General features: G+C 56.9%; 1 protein-coding gene across 1 annotated transcript; it reads right to left on the reverse strand.

The window, feature by feature from the left end:
* Positions 1-8,797: 8,797 nt before the first annotated feature.
* On the reverse strand, positions 8,798-14,862 carry LOC135406452 (serine/threonine-protein kinase pim-3-like). The gene is made up of 7 exons (XM_064640826.1): positions 13,682-14,862; positions 13,544-13,594; positions 12,972-13,338; positions 11,734-12,332; positions 10,653-11,544; positions 9,723-9,835; positions 8,798-9,218 (listed from the first exon to the last, which is right to left on the reverse strand). Exons 1-5 carry the CDS (start codon positions 14,189-14,191, stop codon positions 11,518-11,520), a joined length of 1,554 nt encoding a protein of 517 aa, XP_064496896.1. The 5' UTR covers positions 14,192-14,862; the 3' UTR covers positions 8,798-9,218; positions 9,723-9,835; positions 10,653-11,517.
* Between the last annotated feature and the right edge of the window lie 4,547 nt (positions 14,863-19,409).

The following is a 19,409-nucleotide window of genomic DNA, read 5'->3' on the forward strand; positions in this document are numbered from 1 at the left end:
CATTTGGGGACCCCAGCTGTTCCGATCCGCTTCGATGCAGAGGGGAACCAGGTTCTAAAACACTCCCATAAGCCAGGTTAAGGCACAAACGAGGCCAGATGCTGGATCCCAAAACGAGAATTCCACTTTGTTTTGGAACACAAAAGAGCAGAGAGAAAGAAGGGAGATAGGGCAGTGGGACAAGCTAAGGGGAACTGTTAAAAGCACAGGACAGGAGTTAGCAGCACCAGGAAGTGCCGCTGCCTTGCAAGCTGGTAGATCTCTGCTGGGCTTCTGCCCTGGTCGCCTTGTAGCCTCCGAGGAACAAACCCAACCCGCAGGGGAAGGGGGTGGCAGCAGCTCCCGCAGCAGTCCTGCAACAGCTCCCCACAGTCCCCGGGCACGGCCTTAAATCCCCTCGCCGTGGGACCCCTGGATGCCCCCTGGCCCGTTCACCAGGATCCAAGCAAAGGTCTCCTGGCACCGAGATGGGCCCCGAGTGTCCCTTGGCTGGTTCCCCGGTCTCCAAGCGAGATCCGCCTGGCACACCTTCTCCCATTTTTTGATTGTAACAAGTTTTTCTCTTGTTTGCTCCTCTGCCTGCCTCTGCTGGCTTGCTGGGTGCCTCCTGGGGCTTTTGCAAGGAGCTCGGCTCCTGCAGCAGCCCGGCTGTGGCACCAAGGCTTTGGAACTCTGCTAAGGGAAAAGGTGAAGTTGCTGTTGGGCCAATGTTCCACTGCTATTGCTAAGGGAAAATGTGAAGCTGCGGTGGATGGGGAGGATGTGGAGTTGCCCTGGAACTGGCCCAGTTGAATTAAAGTGCAGGTTGAAGGGTCGGTGCTGTTGCTAAGAGAGCAGCCCTGTTGCCGGGGAGCAGCCAATGGGGAGCTGCCCAGAGGCAGCCAATGGGGAAGCTGCGTGGTGGCGCAAAGGGCCAGCCAATGGGAGAGTGCGATGGAGCCAAGTGTAGCCAATAGCCAGCCAATGGGACCCCGAGCGGACGGGCAGCCAATGAGGAGCTGTGGCCGGGAAGGTGCTGAGGGACTGCGCATGCTCTGGGCCAGTCCCCGTGGGGGGCTTTTCCCAATTGTCCCCTGTTCAACTCCCTTCAGCCTCCAACCCTGATAATTCCTGGCATCCCCCTGTCACTGCAGAGATCCACGTGGGTTCTGCACTTGACCGCCCTGGGGGAGGGGGTGAGCAGGGCATAACCAAGCTCAGGTGTGGACACCTGACATTTCTGGGGGTACCTAGAAGAGAAGCTTTGGGCAAGGTGACTGTGGTTAAACCTGTCTGGCCATCCAGGGACAGCCAAGTTGCTCTCTCACTTTCCCTCCTCAGTCAGACAAGAGGAGAAAAGCAGGTGAAGAAATCCTTGGTCAACAGAAAGGGAGATTAACTGGAGAGAGGAAAGCAAAAAGCAAAGGCCACGTGCAGAAACCAAGAAAACCCCTGGGAGGCAAGAATTCAGTCCATGGAGAGGTTTCCTTGGAAGACAAATGTATTAATGAAGGACATCCACGTCTGCCCCCTGCCCACCTTCCTTTCTGCCTTCCTTTCTCTCAGTTTATTGCTGATCATGCCATCCCATGGAATGGAATATCCCTTGGGTCAGTCCAGCCCAGCCGTCCCAGCCATGTCCCCTGTGAAACACTTGCCCAGCAGAGCCCATTGGGTGGGGGTGGTTGCAGAGACGCTCCCTGTGGGGCCAGCACTGCCCAGGGACAGCCAAAGCCTTGGGCTGGGACCAACAGCGCTGCAGCCACGAGCACCAACCCAGCAGGACAGGGGCTGCTCTGGGCAAAGGGAACTGCAGCCCAGCCACAGCCAGGGCAGGGCTGCTCAGGGGGCTCTGCCAGCCTCTGGTATTCTGGGACTCAATGAAGCTTTTCCGTGGAGAGCTCTTTGAAGGCCCAAGTGAGAGAGAGGCAGAAGTGCAGCTGTCAAATGCAGCAGGATAAACACAGCAGTTCCTGTGAGGAACATTTCTGCCCTCAATCTGGGGAAGGGCCTGTGAGGTCCCTTCTCTCTGCAGGAGCTGATGGCTCAGCCCGTGACTCAGGGCTGGGCCAGGGGCTCTCCAGCTGCCCCTGCCCTGGCCTGTGACAGCCCAGCACAAGGCCCCTGGCTGGCACAGGCCCTGGGAGATCCCCTGTGCCTGAGGGCCTGGGCTCACTCCAGCAACGGGGCTTCTCTTTGGGCTGCCCCGTCCCTCGTGCTGACCGCAGGATGGGACAGCAGCAGGCACAGCTGGGCCCTGTCTGTGCCCGCAGCTGAAAGGAGCAGCCTGGGCACAGCACGGGGAGGCTGCTGCTGGCAGGGCACAGCAAAGGGCCCGGGCAGGCTGGGCACTGGCACCCCCTTGTCCTTCCCTCAGCGTCACCCCCCCAAGGCAGTGCCCCCGGCAGAGCCCTGAGCCAGGCGGGAGGGACAGGATCTGCCTTCCCCGGGCTGGGGGTCAGGGCTGGGCCTTTCTGCTGCCTCCAACCAAGCCAGGTTGTGCTCAACATCTCAGCTGCCTGCACAGAGCCTTTGCCTCCCTGCACTCACGGCCCCCAAGGATCTGCTGGAGAGTCCCTGGGGAGGCTTTGTCAGGAATGGCCCTTGGGGGGCTCCTGAAGGCTTCAAGGGACTGCAGGGTTTTCCAAGGCCTTTGGCTTTTGCTTTGGAATCTCGCAGAAGTTTGTGCAACCCTGACCTCCAGTTCTCTGCTCTAATGAGTCCCTGAAGAGGCTTGGTCAGGAAGGGCCCTCAATGGGGCTCGTTAATGCTTGAAGGGACTAAAGGTTTATTCAGGTCCTTTGCCTTTCCTTTTGACTCTGAGTCTAGGAGAGGTTTGATCAATCATGGTCTCCAATTCTCTGCTTTAATTAGTCCCTGGAGAGGCTTTGTCAGTAGGTCCTCCAGGGTTTTTAAGGAGCTTTGGGATTTCCTTTGGAAACTGAGCCTTTGAGAGCTTTGTGCAATCATGGCCTCCAATCCTCTCCTCCAACCAGTCCATGAGGAGCCTGTCTTGGGAATGGCCCTCAGTGGGATCCATTAATGCTCTGAGATACTTTGGGTTCTCCTTCTGACTTTCACTTCTGGACAGGTTTGTGCAATCTCCCCTCAGTACCTGAGGTTCAAGGACTCAGCACCAAAAGCCCCCCGGGGCTTATTCAGATAAAGCAAGTCCTAACAAACCACGGCTCTTCCTGGGATTTTCCTCCAGTCTAGACAGTGAATTAGGAATGTTGTCCCATGGAATCAGGGGACCATTGTGACACTGCAGGGCCCCAGGGAACTCTTTTGCCCGCGACGAGGGTCAGCACAAGAGACACCGACACCAACTGTGGAGAACAAGTGTGTAATTTTCCTGCAGTGCAAAGCAGCAAAGAATGACAAAAGGCTGAGCTCAGTAACGCACCTCATCGTTCCTACCAAGAGTGCCTGGAGTGAGTAGAAAAGCTCCCTGCCCAGTTGCCCTCATCTGTTCCCCTCAGCCAGGCCCGCCCGGCAGCGGGGGAGCCCCGGTCGCAGCCAAGGGTTGGAGAACCCCTCCCGGGCACGGGAAATCCCACCCAGGGCGTCCACTCGTAGGGGAGGGCTCCATCTGTGCTGGGAGGGGGTCCAGCTTTTCTGGCCTTGCAGAAACAAGCTCACAGAGCTACGAGTGTGCAAAACCATCTGGCTCCCTTCTCCTCCTGGGTTCCACCCACAGCCTGGCCAGGGCTTAAGGGGAAAACCCAGGCAGTCAACCTGCCCCATCTGCTGCCAAACAAGGCCACACATCCACTGCCAGGGCCTTGACCACTCTCTAAACACAGGAAGATAAAGATCACATTTTGCTCACAATCAGACATAAGATTTGATTAAGGAACACATTCAAATATCATTCACTAATGAGCTGAGACTCACAGATCTCACTAAGAAGCACATTTATTTTGTTCAGGGGCAGGTACACGGGGAGTCTTTCCACACTGCATCTTTGACCAACAAACATACACAGTTTTAGCTAAGGAGCAAATACAGGGATAAACAGACTGTTAGGTTGGAAGGTTCATCTAGAGCTCAGCTTTGGCTCAGGGCCTGTTGTTCAGCCTCAGCACTTCAGTGACAGCCACACAGGGCTTTACATGACACACACAGTTTCCAGATTCATTAGATATTCTCCCTTACTTAAGACATAGATGTTACTTTGCTTTACACAGTCAGCCCCCCTATTGCAAGTCCTTAGTTGGTCCTTTGGGGTCTCCTTCAGGGCTCTCTGGTGGGTTTTTTGGTATCTGGTGCCCCCCAAAGTTGAGGTGTCCACTTCTTGACCTCGGTTCTGAGCAGACACAGTGTCATTACCTTTCACCACAAAGACTGGAACGTTTGGGTTTGATCTTCTCTGGGCCCACAGAGCTCAGCTTCCATCCTGTTTGCTTAGTTAACATCCCTGATCCAGTTCTCCAGGACCTCTCCAAGATTGGCCATAGAGAAATGTTGGGAGCAGTCTTCTATATCCCACATCAAATCCCCCTTTTTTCAGACTAAGCTCCTGAAGGGATAGAGTGTCTTAGGAGCTTTATTTCATTTTACAGCTCAAGGCATTAGAACAGCTACAGCACTGAATCCTGATGCAAGCTGAAATACAAATGCCCTTCCAGCTTTGGGGCAACCCTTCCCAGGTGTTATTTCCACACACCAATCCCACCCCGTTCCTTTGGGGACCGGCCAAGGATCAGTCATTTCCCCAGCAGGAAGGGTTTGAGGACATTGGGGGTGATTTCCCACAAACGGGCCCCTCTCATTAACACAATCCACTTGTCCTGTTCCTTTAGTGGGGGTCACAGCTTTGGACACAGGCAGGATTGTCAGAGGTGGTGGGGGGTACTTGCACACTGACTGCTGGGTCTACTTTTTGGGGAACACAAGTGCTCACCCAGTGACCAGGAATCATTTCTGCCAGAACAGGGAAGGCAGAAATGGTGAATGGCTTCCTTGTCTTTTCAGGTAAAGGAGTGCACACCCAGCAATCCCTTGGAGGCAACACTTGGGTCACGTTTGAGACTAAAAGGAGATGTAAATTTTGCTCCCAAGTCAAGACCCAATTAACTATTGTCAGGAGAGCCAAAGCAGACTTAAGCATTTGGTTTCTTCTCAGACAACCTCTCAATTACCCAAGGGGCTCTGGCCTTTGGAATTCTGCAATAATGCATCCCTGATTTGACTTGTTGTACCACTTCTACAATCAAGTGGGCACCTCTGTCTGATGACATTCCCAAATGTACCTCGAATCCAGGGATTCTTGGATTCAACAGTATTCCACTCACTTCCCCAGCCCAGTTGGTGTGACAAGGAACAGCCTCTGGCCACCCAGAGAAGGTATCCCCCAAGACTAGGAGATCTTTACACCCTCCTTTTCTGGGCAATTCAGTCACATCCATCTGCCAACATTCACCTGCAGCATTTCTACATTTTCCATCACCTGTTCCCACTCCAGTGGCAGGGTTTGGATTATTTCTCTACCACACACCACACTGCTGACTCACTGCTTGTACAGCTGGAGTCAGTTTTGGACCAAGAACCCACTTGTGCAAATGTTACAGTGCAGAAACAAATACAAACACAAAACAAGGATCAGTGGAGAAAACAAAGCCAGAGACCAAATGGGGGAACACCAAATAACCCACCCAAAGAGCTGGAAGATCCACACGTCTTAGAGGGACAGGATTCCCCAAAAGAATGCCTTATTAGCCAGTGGGATCTTCCCCCATCCCAGACCAGTCCGGGGATCTGTGGTCTTCTCCAGGAAAGTCCTGGGGCCGGCGTGAAGATCCAGAGATCCCTCGGATCCACGGGAGATCAGGCAGAGGGTCCCATCTGGGGCCAGAAATGGTGCCCCAAAGCAGCAGAAAGCAAGTCCTTAACCCCAGCTGGGAGGTGTTAAGAAGCAGGCATTCTTTAGGGCAGCGTGCTGGACGCCTGCAGGAGAGTTCTTCTAATCCAGCCTGCTCAGGGACACAGGCAGGGCTTGGGATTACACCCACTGATTCCAGAGGCATTGGATATTCCCCCTTACTGAACACATGTCCATTACTGTGCTTTACACAGTCACACCCCTATTGCAAGTCCCTACTTGGTCATTTGGGGTCTTCTCTGGGGGTCTCTGGTGGGTTTTTTGGCATCTGGTGCCCCCCAAAGCTCAGGTGTCTGCTTCTTGACCTCGGTTCTCAGCATCACTGCTTTTCCCCACAGAGACCGTCATGTTTGGTTTGATCTTCTCTGGGTCCCCAGAGCTCAGCTCACATCCTGTTTGCTTGAGTTCCAGCCCTGATCCAATTCTCCAGGACTTCTCTAAGATTCTGTTGTTCCTTATTTGGCCAGAGCAGAATCTTGGGAGCAATGTTCTACTTCTCCCAAACCAAGGCTCCCCCTGCACCAGCCACTGCCAAACAAGGCCAGACATCGACTGCCATGGCCTCCACCACTCTCCAGATACAGAAAGATCAGATTTTGCTCACAATCAGACATCTTTTGTTAAGGAACAGATACAAACAGGATTCACTGATGAGCCCAGACTAACAGATCTTCCTAAGAAGCACACCTGTTTGGTTCAGGAGCAGATACACAGGTGGAGTCCCATCCCACCACATTTGTACCAACAAATAGACCCAGTTTTAGCTCAGGAGCAGATACATGGAGACACAGCCCATTAGGTTGGAAGGTTCATCTAGAGCTCAGCTTTGGCTCAGGGGCTGTTGTTCAGCCTCAGCACTTCAGTGACAGCCACACAGGGCTTTACATTACACACACAGTTTCCAGATTCCTTACAGAGTCTTGCTTACTTAATACAGACACTTGTGGGCAACACTTGGATCACCTTTGGCACTAAAAAGACATGTAAATTTTCCTCCCACGTCAACAGTGTTTGAACTGTTGTCAGAAGAGCAAAACAAGAGTGAAGCATTTTGTTTCTGCAGTCAAGTGGGAACCTCTGTCTGATGACATTCCCAAAGGCATCCCAAATACAGGGAGGATTGCACTGAACAGGATTGCAGTCTCTTTCCCAACCTGCTTAGTGCAACAAGGAACAGCCTCTGGCCACCCAGAGAAGGTATCCCCCAAGACCAGGAGATCTTTACACCCCCCTTGTCTGGGCAATTCAGTCACATCCATCTGCCAACATTCACCTGCAGCATTTCTGCATTTTCCATCACCTGTTCCCACTCCAGTGGCAGGGTTTGGATTATTTCTCTTCCACACACCACACTGCTGACTCACTGCTTGTACAACTGGGGTCAGTTTTGGACCAAGAACCCACTTGTGCAAATGTTTCAATAATTTGCTTCACTCCAAGGAATCCCCTCATGTTCCCCATCCACCAGGTCACAGGAGATTGGCTCAGGGACTATTATTTGCCCACTTGGGGGAACTGCCCAGCCTCCTGGAGCAAAGTTTGCTCTACTGTTTCAAGGAGTTGACAATCCTTAGCACTAGACTCATTTTCTTCTACTGGGAGAAGGATCTCTGTCAGGATCTCTGACCTGGTGGGGGGGAGTTCTGTGCATCCAGAGAATTGTTTTCCATGCCGGACAAAGCTGCCCCCACTGGGAAACAATTCCCAACCAGGACTTTCCAAGGGGCTGTCTCCTAAGTCAGCTCTGCCCCAATACACTTCTCCTCTAGTCTGGAAGCAATCCCGCTCTGGGCTTCCTTTGCTGGGGCTGGGGCAGTTGACAGGTTGCTTCTTTCCTTCCTGGCCCAGCCTCCCTTGTCCTTGGAGAATTCCAAAGCCCACGGAGGCTCCTGGGCTCTGGACTACTTGCACTTTGTGTTTGGGATACCCCATATCCACTCAGCCCAAGGAAATTCCACAGGGCCACAGTCTGACCCCAACGTTGCTGCTCAGCATCAGTGGCATCAAAAGATCATCCCCACACTGCAATAAGGCTCCAAGAGGGTGGGTTTGGACTTCTCCATTCCTCCAGTCCCTTTGCCAATTGAGTTCCAAATATTGGGGCCTATTTTTAAACCCCTGCAAGAGGACCACCAAAGTCAGATGGGTTTTCCTCCCCGGCTTTGCATTTTCCCATTGGAAAGCAAAAAGCTCTTGACTTTCCCAACTCAAAGGGAGACACAAAAAGGCAGTTTTCAAACCTAATGCTGTGAAACATATTAAACCCTCATTTAGGGGAGTTAGCAAAGTGTAAGGATTCACTATGACTGCTTGTATATCTTCTACTCTGTTCTTTACAGCTCTAAGGTCTTGGACTAACTGGCATAGCCTTCCATTTGCCTGCTTGACTGGCAAAACTGGAGCATTCCATTTAGATTCACCTTCTTTTCACAAGCAAAATTTCATCAATTGTTCTACAAAGGGTGAGAATCCCTTACAACTTTCTATTTGCAAAGGACATTGCTTTGGCCTCACCAACCCCACTCCAGGTTTCTCTGGAATTCTCACGGGTTCTGCTCTCTTGGATCATGGAGGCACCTCTCCAGCCCATCCTGTTGGAACCCCCAAGTGATGGTGGCAGATGGATTACTTCTGCTTTGGGAGACTCTCATGCAAAACTAGAAACTTGCACAGAATTAGGCTCTGCAATAATAACCTATATTGGACCATTTTTCAATTGGATTGTGGCATTTCATTTTGCCAAGAGATCTCTCCCAAGCAGAGGCTTTGGGGAATTGGGGAAATACAAAAACTGGGGAGCCAACCACTGTTTTCCCAATTTCAAAGCCACAGCATTAAAAATGGCCCAGTTTCCCAATTCCCTGGCACACCAGACAATTGTTCTAGAATTGTCCCTTGAGTTTCATTTCCCTGCATTTAACACAGAGGAACAAGTTCCCACAGCCACAAACAATTGTGCTTAGCTTGGCTGGAACCAGATGTTCTGATGGGGAAGAATCCTCTGGTGCCCCCTCAGTCGTCTTCAGTGATGCCACGAGAGGGTTCGGAGGGTTCTGAAGTTTCAGTTGCGGACAATCCCATTTCCAGTGTCCATCTTTCTTACAGGATGCACAGGGACTGCTCCCAAGTCTCCTGGGGGGATGTTTGAAGCAGGCTGCCCATGCTCTCGTCCTCTTCCTCTCCCCGGGGGCACCATTTCCTCAGGGATTTCTTCCAGAACTGCAACTCCAACCTCCAACAATGTCCCCAAATTAGACTGATCTTGTCCCTCAGCTTGATTTTCCTTTCCGGGCTCACACCAAGGGCTCTGAGGGCGCTGCATTCACACCACAATCTTTCTGCCCTTTCACACGTTCTGCAAAGGGAAAAACACAGCACCAGACATAACCTCCTTCCACTTCTGTTCCCCTTCTCAAACAGCATCAGCTGGAACAATGGATTCTAATTCAGTGTTCCAGAACAGCCACCCATTGATTCCAACACTCCATTAAATTCTCCCTGGGAGCTGTTCCTCCGGGGGGGCCGCCAATCTTCATCCAATATTGCAAAATGCAACCAAGGGGGGACTTCTTCCAAATTCCCCCTTCAGATTGCCCACTTCCCAGCTCTAAACAGTAGACCCAAAATGGTACAATACAGAAACAAATACAAGTACAGAACAATAGTGATCGATAAAACAAAGCCAGAGACCAAATTCCAGAATAACAAAGGACCCACCCAAAGTGCTGGAAGATCCACAGGTCTCAGATGAGCAGGATTCCCAAAATACCAAAGAACCCCCCAGTGCACTGAAAGATCCATACGTTTGACATGGGCAGGATTCCCCAAAAGAATGCCTTGTTATCCACTGGGATCTTACCTGTGTCCCAGACTGGGCTGGGGATCTGTGCTCTTCTGCAGCAAAGTCCTGGTGCTGGCGTGAAGATCCAGAGATCCCTCGGATCCGCGGGAGATCAGGCAGAGGTGTCCTGTCTGGGGGCCAAAAATGACACTGAAAAGCAGCAGAAACAAACTTCTTCACCCCAATTTGGAGATGTTAAAAAGAGCATTCTTCTTTATTCAGCATGCTGGGCGTTCAGAGGAGAGCTCCTCTAATGCACCGTGCCAAAGGACAGACAGGGCTGTTTATTACACACACTGTTTACATGTGCATTCAATAGTCTGGCTTACTTAATACAGATTCAGTACTTTGCTTTACACAGCCACACCCCTATTGGAAGTCCTTTTCTGGTCCTTCCGGGCCTTCTCTGTCATCCTGACCTCAGTTCTTGAGCAGCACAGCACCATTGTGTTTCACCACCAAAAATAAAGTTTGTTCTTTCATTATCTGGGTACCCAGAGCTTAGTTTGCATCCTGCTGGTTTGGGACATCCCTTATCTAATTCTCTAGGACTTCTCCAGGATTACATTGTTCCTCATTTGGGCACTCCGGGGGACTGTGAGTTTCTATTTCTTCTCTCAGTGGTTTGATGGAGACCATGAGGAGCTGGGAACTCATTGCAGGGACAGGAGGGAGCAGTTGGGAAGTACTAGGCAGGTGGGGGAGAGAAGTGTTCAGAGAACAGCTGAGATACAGCTCGAGCAAGCTGAAAACTAAACTGTCATTTGGGGTCATCCCAGATCGACTGGATTTCAGCAATTACTCAACACAGGTGCCACCTCCTCCAGCCAAGCCCAGGAGATCAACCTCCTCAGCAGCTGCAAGAGCGGGATGTTCATGTGCCTGCTGCCATCTCCCCAAAGCCATTATCCCACTGCTGCTGACAAGATGGGCAAGATGAGCATCTACCTCCCAAGATCTGCTGCTGCAAGAAGAGCATGTCCCAAAGGATGTCCTCAGCCTTCTCAGAGGGGACGTCAGATCCTCTCCAGGGATGGTCCCAGCCCTTCCCAACCCGGACTGGGCACCAGCTCCAACTCTTCCCTGGAAAACAAACAACAAATTCATGAACAGAGATTACAAACCAAAAGTGGAAACAAGAAAAAAAGGTAAAATGTTAACCTTCTGTCAGGGTTCTGAGGAAGGCCCAAGCCCTGCAGGCCAAAGGAAAACCCCACCTCCTCCAGCTGAGGAAAACCCAGGCCTTCTCCCTGCCCTGCAGCACTGGCCCAAAGAAAGGCTCCTAAGCCAAGGCAGCCCAAGCCTTTCCTGGCCTGCAGCCCAAAGCAGCTGGTGTTCTGCAGCCCTGCCTTTGCTCCCCCCACGGGGGTTTGTTTTTGGCAGGCTGGCTGCCCCTGCCCCAGCCCCGCCCAGCAAAGGGGCAGTGGCAGAGGCTGGGGGCAGAGCCGGGCTCCCCTTTCACACCCAGCCCAGAGCACCCGCCCGCCCTCCTGCCAAGAAGCAGCTTGGCAGCCGGCTGAAGAATTCCTCAGGTTCCCCATCAGCAAAGGGGGAACCTTCGGTGCCCAGCCAGGCTGAGCAATGCCCGTGTCCGGGAGCACCCCCTGGGTGTGGACTCATCTGCAAACGGCGTGTGGAGCACGGCTTGGAGGAAGGGGCCAGAATCAAAGTCCATCCTCTTCAGCTCGCCGGCGTCCAGGTCAGCTGAGAGCTTGTCATCCCTGACGTCGTCCTCGATGTCTCCAGCAGCAGGCCCACCCGGCACAGCTTCTCCAGAGGCCCCTTCTCCTTCCCTGGGGGCCAGACCAGGCTGTCAGCGTTCTGCCGAGGGCCCAGCTGTCTGTGAAGCGGGACGAGCAAAACCAGGTTGGATGGTGGCCACCAGCACTTGGGAGACCGGGTCTGCAGCCCAGCTCCAGCACAAAGAGGGGCATGTTCCCATGGGATGACCCCCCCCCAGTGCTACAGGCTGACAAAAAAGTCTGGTTTCCTTTGCTTCTTATTGCCAAGAGATGTGTGGAGGTGTTACCTGCCAGGCCCCGGGATCAAAGGGAGCACGTGGATCTCTCCCGTCTTCTAGGGCAGGGGAATGCCCTGCACCCAAGGATGGCACAACAGGTCTTCCAGTGCTGGCCTGTCCGAGGGGCGGATGGACAAACACCACCTGATAAGGTGCTGGCAGCCTGGGGGGAAAATGGCCGGTCAGTTGGAGAAGGATCCTGTCCCCTCTGTCCCACTGTCCACGTGCCCAGGCTGTGCTGGCTGTGCTCAGAGCTGTGCCCAAACTTCTCCATCGATTCTCCCTTTTGGAGGAGAGCAGGATGGCAGGACACAGGCCACCTCCTCCAGCCACCCATGGGACACAAACAGCTTCAAGAGCGGCGTCCTCGTGAGCCCGCTGCCCTCTCCCAACACCGTTATTCCCCCCGTGCCACAAAGATTGGTATCCACCTGGAGAGACCCGTGCTGGGAACGGGAGCTGGGCCCAGATGGTGTTGGGGCCTTTGCGGAAAGGGTGCTTCCCGCAGACCATCTGGTAGAGCAGGATGCCCAGGGACCAGATGGTCGCCTCCTCGCCGTGGTAGCGCTTGAGGTAGATCCACTCTGGCGGGCTGTATGACAGTGTTCCTACGGAATACAGACGCAGTTCAGCAGGTGGATGCTGCCTGCTCCCAGAGCCTCACCCCAGCAGCCCTGGCAATGTGGGGCCTGCCCCAGTGGCACACGCTGTGACCCACTGCCTTCTCGCCGGCCCCTGACTCTTGGTTACAAACTCTGGGTTGGAGAAGAAGCCGCTGGTGTCCAAGAGGGCAGCGGAAGCCCTGGCAAGGCCCAACCATTTCATGCAAGGGAAAAACCCACCCAGTGGTGGGGAAAAGCCGTGCCTTCTCCCCGCCCCACTGCACTGCCTCAACAATTCATCATAAGCCAAGGCAAACAAGGCGAGCAGAGCAGCCCAAGCCCTTCCTCGCCTGCACACCAAGCCAGCTGGTGCACAGTTCTGACCCCCTTCTCTGCTACCCTCATGGGGGTTTTGGTCAGGCTGGCTCCCCCCTGCCCCAGACCCAGCCCGGGACAGGGTGGGTGGCACAGGCTGTCGCCAAGGCCGGGGCCTGTCTCACTGTAACCCCCCAGCCCCATCCAAAAGCAACTTGGCTGAAGAACTAATCCTGTTCCCCCTCGGCCAAAGGGGCAATCTCCACTGCCACACCTGGGCATGGCCATGCGATGCCCGGCACCAGGAGCATCCCCCGGCTGTGGGCTCACCTGCAAACTGGGTGTAGACCGTGTCCTTAAGGAAGGTGCCACATCCAAAGTCGAGGAGCTTGGCCTCGCCGCTGGCCAGGTGGAGGAGGATGTTCTGGGGCTTGATGTCCCGGTGCAGGACGCCGCAGCTGGTGCAGTGCCGCACGGCCTGCAGCACCTGGCAGAACAGCCCCCACGCCATCTCCTCCGGCAGGAACCCCCACGCCCTCAGTAAGCGAGAGAGGTCCTGAGACGGCTCCGGATGCTCCATCACCAACAGGAACCCGTTGGGGAGCTCGAACCACTCCAGCAGCTGGATGACCCCAGGGAAGCCATTGGACACCTTGTCCAGCAGCACGATCTCCAGGGGGGCCCGGGTGCCGTCAGGCTGCGGGGGGACCACGGGGTCGTCAGTGGGGCTGATGCCGTGCCTGTCTGCCTGCTCCCCCTCGGCCAGTCCTGGATGCTCCCCGTCCCCCACCGAGCCCACGGCCACTCTCCCTCCAGGTGTCCCGGCGGCTTCCACCCTGCCGGGCCTCGGCTCGTCCCCGCCCGTCCCGCCCCGCTTTCTGCCGCTGGCCCCGCTCGCTCACCAGCTCGCCCCAGCGCCGGATGCCATCCCGGGACACGGCTTTGATGGCCACCTGCAAGCCGAGGGGAAGGGCGGGTTGAGCTCGCCGCCCGTCCCGCCCTCCTCCTCCTCCTCCTTCTCCTCCTCCTGCTGCACTCACCGGGGCTCCGTCCGCCAGGCAGGTCCCCGCGTAGACGCGGCCGAAGCCGCCGCTGCCCAGCAGCGAATGCAGCCGGTAGCGCTCGTGCAGCGGCTCCTTGGCCTTCGGTGCGGGCGAGACGTGGCCGTCAGCGTTGGGGCCGGGGCCCGGCACGGCCCCCGAGCGCCCCTCAAGCGGCCCGGGCCGGGCTTCCCCAGCCGCAGCGGGCAGCGGCGGCTCGCTGCCGGCGGCCGGGCTGGCGAGCGGCGGAGCTCTGGCCGGGGAAGCCGCCGAGGAGGCGGCAGCGGCCGCGGCGCCCGCGGCCCCCGCCGGCCCCGGCAGGCGCCGGGCTCGAGCCAGGCGGAGCCAAGGGGCGGCGAGGCCGAGCCCGTCCCACAGCCAGCCCCACAGGAGCGCCCAGCAGCGCCACAGCCGGCGCGCCGGGAGCCGGGCGAGGGCGAGACCGCGCCGGGCCGCCCAGGGCCGGGGACGGGGCGGCCCCGCCCGGCACAGGGGAACGGCCGGGGCCATGGGCCGGGCCGGCAAGGGGAGGGGGACACCGGCAATGGGACAGGGACAGCGGGAGTGGGACACTGGCACAGGGACACCGGCAATGGGACACCGGCACAGGGACACTGGGACAGCGGGACACCGGGAGAGGGAGAGGAGGACGAAGAGCTCGAGCAAGGAGAGCCCGAACAAGAGTCAGAGCGAGAGCGCGTCGCTACAGTCGCTGCTGCTGCCGCTGCTGCTGCCGAAGCGCAGGGGCCGTTGGTCCGTTGGTCCGTTTGTCCGTTCCCCGTTGGCCCCCGCGAGCCCCGGGGGCAGCCCCGGCCGCTCCGCTCCCAACCAGCCCCGGCCGCAGTCACGGAGCTCCCCTTCCTCCCGCCCCACGCCAAGACCACGGCCTTTTGGAGCTGCTTCACTTTAGTTCAACTTCTTGGCTGCCAAGTTTGCAACTTCCCGCCGCTGCTCGGACCCCATCCCGCCCGCTCGGCCCGCGCTGCTGTCGCTTCCTCCCAGGCCAGCCGGGCTCGGCACTTGCCCCTCAACTTTGGCAAGGGCTTTGCTCAGTGAGGAGCCCCGGCACGTCCGGCCAGCGCCAGGCAGAGCCAGCCCCGGGGGAGGGCAGAGCAGGAGCATCGGCAGGGGAAATGCAGCCCTTTGGGGTCAGCGCTGCTCCCCGACCACACCAGGGCTCTTCCTGTTTTCCCGCCTGGTTTGAGGGAAAATGGGCAGCTGCACAGAGGATCAAGCAGAAGAGAATTAGAAGACTCTTCTTGCTGCCCTTTGGATGCCAGTCCCTCCTAAGAAATGCAGGCTTAATTTGGAATGGACACGATGGAGCAGCTTTTTCAGCACCCAATACTTAACAGCTGCCTTTCAGGGGACAATGGGAAAAGGGGGGAGAACGGGAGAAAAGGGGGGCTGGGACCTCCAAAGTGAGCGAGGAGGGGGCTGAGACTGTGAAACCGAGCAGGGCACGGGGAAGAAACACCCCCAAACCGAGCTGGGGGGGAGCTGGGGACGGTGGGGATGATGGGAAAGGGGTGGGAGAGGGGAGAAAAGGGGTGTTGGACAGTGGGCAGGGGGACAGAGGGCAGGGGGTTCCCACATGGGTCTCCCCTGTCCCCCATCACTTGAGCCCTGGAGCGGTTCCCTGGGGCTCTGGGAGGGGGCAGATCCGCCCTGGGAATGTCCACTGCTTCTGTAACCCTTTGTGTGCTTGCTCTGGTGACGATTGTGCACAGGTGCCCAAGCCCCCTGTCCGTCCCTGGGGGGCTGATGGGGGGACTCCCCCACCCAGTAACTGGTGCTGCAGCAGCTGTGGGGCAGAGGGGGGTGGGAAAGGGGGGTCCGGGGTGGCCCCCTGATCTCCCAACCTGCTGTGGGGGCTGAGGGCTGCTGGGGGGGCACCCCCTGACCTGTGTCCCTGCACACCCAGGGCTGTTCCAGGTCCTGGGAAAAGCCGAGTGAACGGCCCCGACCGGGAGAGGTTCCTGCCCGGGTACATCTCCAACTGGGAGCAGCTCAGGCACTTCAGCAGAGATTTGGGCACCTGGGGGGGACACCCCGTGTGGGGAGATCCAGGCCAGGCACTGGAACAGCCAAGGGGAGTTCCTGGAGAACAGACAGGATCAGGGGACATGAACTGCTGGCACAACTACGACAATGTGGCCCCGTTTGCCCGGCCTGGGAACCCCCATTTTGGGGTAATCTCCCCCACATCCCACCAGAAACAACAAATCCTCCCAAATATTCCCCTGGATCTCCAAATGACCCCAAATGCCAGTAAAATGGTGGGGCTTTAGATGTCTTTGTTGAATGTCTTTGTTTTAAATTCAACAAATCAGCTCTTCCCACTGAATTTTCCAGGTCAGTTTGTGACCCCATGGATGTTTCTCCCACTGTGTTCACCCAGGTGCCTGTGGGGAACCAGGAGGATGTGGAGACCACCAGCCAGGTGTCTTCCCAATGTGGGAAGACATCACTCCTCCAGTGGGTGATGGAGTTGGAGCAGCAGACAAAGCTCTTCCCACAGTCGAGGCACCTTTAGGGTTTCCCTTACTGGTGGGTCCGTTGGTGTGAGGTCAAGGCAGAGCTCTGGCTGAAGCTCTTCCCACACTCCCCACACTTGTAGGGCCTCTCCCCGCTGTGGATGTGCCGGTGGCTGACGAGGTGGGAGTTCTGGATGAAGCCCTTCCCACAGTGGGTGCAGAGGAAGGGCCTCTCCCCTGTGTGTGTCCTTTCATGCAGGAGGAGATTCCCGCTGGTCTGAAACCTCTTCTTGCATTCCAAGCTCTTGTAGGGCCGTTCTCCAGTGTGGGTGCGCTGGTGGCAGATCAGGTGGGAGCTCTGGCTGAAGCTCTTCCAACAGTCCAAGCACTTGAAGGGCTTTTTCCTAGTGTGAAGCTGCTCATGGACGTCCAGGTCAGGGCTCTGGCTCAAGCTTTCGTCCCCTTCCCGGCACAGGGTGGGTCTTTCCTCCTCAGAGCATCCTGGGCTGGCTTTGGAGACCCTCCTCCTGGGGCACCTTCGTGGCTTTCCCTCCCCGCTGCCTTCCTGCGCCGTGGAGCCCTTCAAAACGGCCTCTCCCACCAGGCTCTGCCGGGGGGATTTGTCCTCCGGGCTCTCCGTCCTCAGCTCGGGGCCTGGGGCAGGAGGGAAGAAGGACAGGGAGGGGATTTGCCTCCGGCCCAGAGGGAAGGCCAAGGACATCCCCCCAACTCCGGCCCCGGCAGGACGGCGGCGGCAGCGGGGTTGTCCTGCAGCCGGGGGCGATGCTCAGCTGGGAGATACAGGACAAGACAGGGGCAAAGGGGCACTGACTTCCTCCTCACCTGCCTGGGGGTCCTGGGGCATCTTCCTCTTCCTCGCAGCCTCCTCCTCCATCTGGCCAAGCTTTGGGAAGGAATTATTCTATGTAAACTCATTCCCTTCTGCCCAGAGTAACTCAAACTAATACACATATATCAGACTTACAGGCTCATGCCATAGAGTTTAGAGACAGACTTCCCAAAGGGATGAATTTTTCCTGGTTTAGGAGGGAAAACAAGGTGTGGGTGCATTGGGTTGGCGGTCCCTCTGTTACAACCCACCCCAGGAAAAGAGGGGGGGTAACCCAGGTTTTATCAATAATTCCTTTGGGGTGGATTAAAGCGAAACGACACTAAATAATCGGTGTCTGAAAACATATATTGACAAGATTTATTTTCACAATTTTGTATCAATAGGGATGTTAACATTTTGGGTGCTGTCATAACCTTTCGGGGGAGGAGGAAAACAAATGCATAGGGGAGAGAAAGACAGGGTAAGAGTAAGGGAGAGCAAGAGAAAAAAAAGGAAAGGTGAGAGTGGTATAATCACCACCCACTGGATCCAGCGACGTCTTGATCCGCAGGCGGTGGGGGAGAAGAAGAAGAAAAACCCCGCCAAAACCCCCAAAGTCACCAGTCAGTATCTATATCCTTTGCAGCTCCCCCAAGGCGGGGAGTTGTTTCCATAGGGTGCTGTCTCCCTTTTTGGCGCGGAGTTCGTGGTCTCTTCCCACCTTTTCTTTTCGGGGCTTGACATCTTCTGCACTGGAGGAGGGGGGATGGGCCCAGTTGCCCATCAGAAAGTCAAAAGCCTGCAGAAGTCTCTTAGAATGCAGAAATCATTAACTGTTCCAGTCTCTGACACCCTCCTGCCCAGCTCCATCTCTAGAAGTCACCTGGAATCACCAGGAATCACCTCCAAACCACCAAGATTCAGCCCAAAACAACCCTCTCAGCAGTGGAGTTCCCCCTCGCTGGTCCATCCACTTTGGGGTTCTGGGGTCCCTCCTGGGTGGGCTGCTGGAGGTCTCACATGTATTGGGGAACCCGCTCTCCAGGGTTCCCGCCCTCTCTGGGCTGCCGGAGATCCCGGGAATCCCAGGGGTCCTTCCTTTATGGGCTCCTCACTTTGCCATTCTGGGGATCCCCCTTCTCTGGGCTGCTGGGGGTCCCGGGGGTCCCGGGGGCTCCCCTCTCCGGGGTCCCTTTTAGGGTGGTCGGGGGGTTTCGGGGTCCCAGGGTCCCTTCTCCCCTGACTCTCGCCTTCGAGGTGCTGGCGATCCCAAGGTGTCCAGCCCTCTCTCCAGGCTGCCGGGGGTCCCGGCTCCCCCCACAGCCCTCGCTGCTCCCCCCTCCTCTCCAGACTGCCGGGAGCTCCCCCTCTCCGGGCCCCCGTTTCAGATTCCAACCCCCGCCTGTCCCAGGGGTCCCCAAAGCCGGTGGGTTTGTCCCGTGTCCCCCCCACTCCCCGCCAGTATCCGGCGATCGCCACGTGGCTCCGGGGACCCAACATCCCCCTGCTCATCGTCGGGGCTGTGCCGGGAACCCACCCCGGGACCCCAAAAAACACCTCCCGGGGATCCCCAATATCCCCCCAAGGGGCATTTGCGGCTCAGCTTTGGGGTCCTGCAAGATCCAAACATCCCCCTCAAGATATTTGGGGCGAGCTCCCCCTCCCCGGTCACCTGCGGGATGCGGGGGGCGATGCTCCCGGGACGCGGGGGCTGCGGATACAGCGGGCGGTGCATCCACGTGCGTTCTTTCTCCTCCTCCTCCTTCCCCTCCTCCCCCTCTCCCTCCTCCTCTCCCTCCTTCTCTTTCTCCTCCCCTCCTATTCCCACTCCTCCCATTCCCGTGGGAGCTGGGGCAGGTCGGGATGGGGCAGCGCTGGGCTCTTGGCCGCTCCCGCCCGCACTCGGCCCCCGCCGCAGCCGCCACGGCCGGGACGGCGCGGGGGGGCCCGGCCTGGGCACCCCCCACCTCCCCTTTGCCCAAATTCCCGTCCCGGGGGGCGCTGGGGCCGAGGGGGGACCCTGGGGGGGTCCGGGGAGCGCTGGGCGCTGCGGGTCTGGCTGGCAACTGATGAGTCATCAGCGCTGCGCGCTCGGATTGGCTGAGCACTGCTTTGGGGGTGGGGCTGCAGGAAAGGGGGTTCTTTGCAGGGAAGACATTTGGAGCTGGAAGGACTCCAAAGCTGAGCCGCAAATGCCCCTGGGGGGGATCGTGGGGGGTCCGCGGGAGGGGATTTGGTTTTGGGGGTGTACCGGTGGCGGTTCCCGGCAGAGCCCCGGCGGTGGGCGGGGGGATGCGGGGTCCCCCCCGCGGTGGGGGTTGGTCTTGTTGGAAATGATCCAACTTGCCTCAAATTTTAGTCAGTGGCAGCAGCTGACCGGGTTTCTTTTCACGGGCTCTTGTCGCTTTGATCTTTAAAG

The sequence above is a fragment of the Pseudopipra pipra genome, chromosome W (genome assembly GCF_036250125.1).
Source record: "Pseudopipra pipra isolate bDixPip1 chromosome W, bDixPip1.hap1, whole genome shotgun sequence".
Taxonomy (NCBI): Eukaryota; Metazoa; Chordata; class Aves; order Passeriformes; family Pipridae; genus Pseudopipra; species Pseudopipra pipra.

Bases quoted from the DNA above. Each gene is read 5' to 3' on its own strand.
- LOC135406452 (XM_064640826.1), bottom strand. From the start codon at position 14,191: ATGGCCCCGGCCGTTCCCCTGTGCCGGGCGGGGCCGCCCCGTCCCCGG. The intron at 12,333-12,971 runs GTGAGCCCACAG...TGTATTCCGTAG, and splicing joins GGTCTACACCCAGTTTGCAG to GAACACTGTCATACAGCCCG. The intron at 11,545-11,733 runs GTAACACCTCCA...CCCGCTTCACAG, and splicing joins TTGATCCCGGGGCCTGGCAG to ACAGCTGGGCCCTCGGCAGA.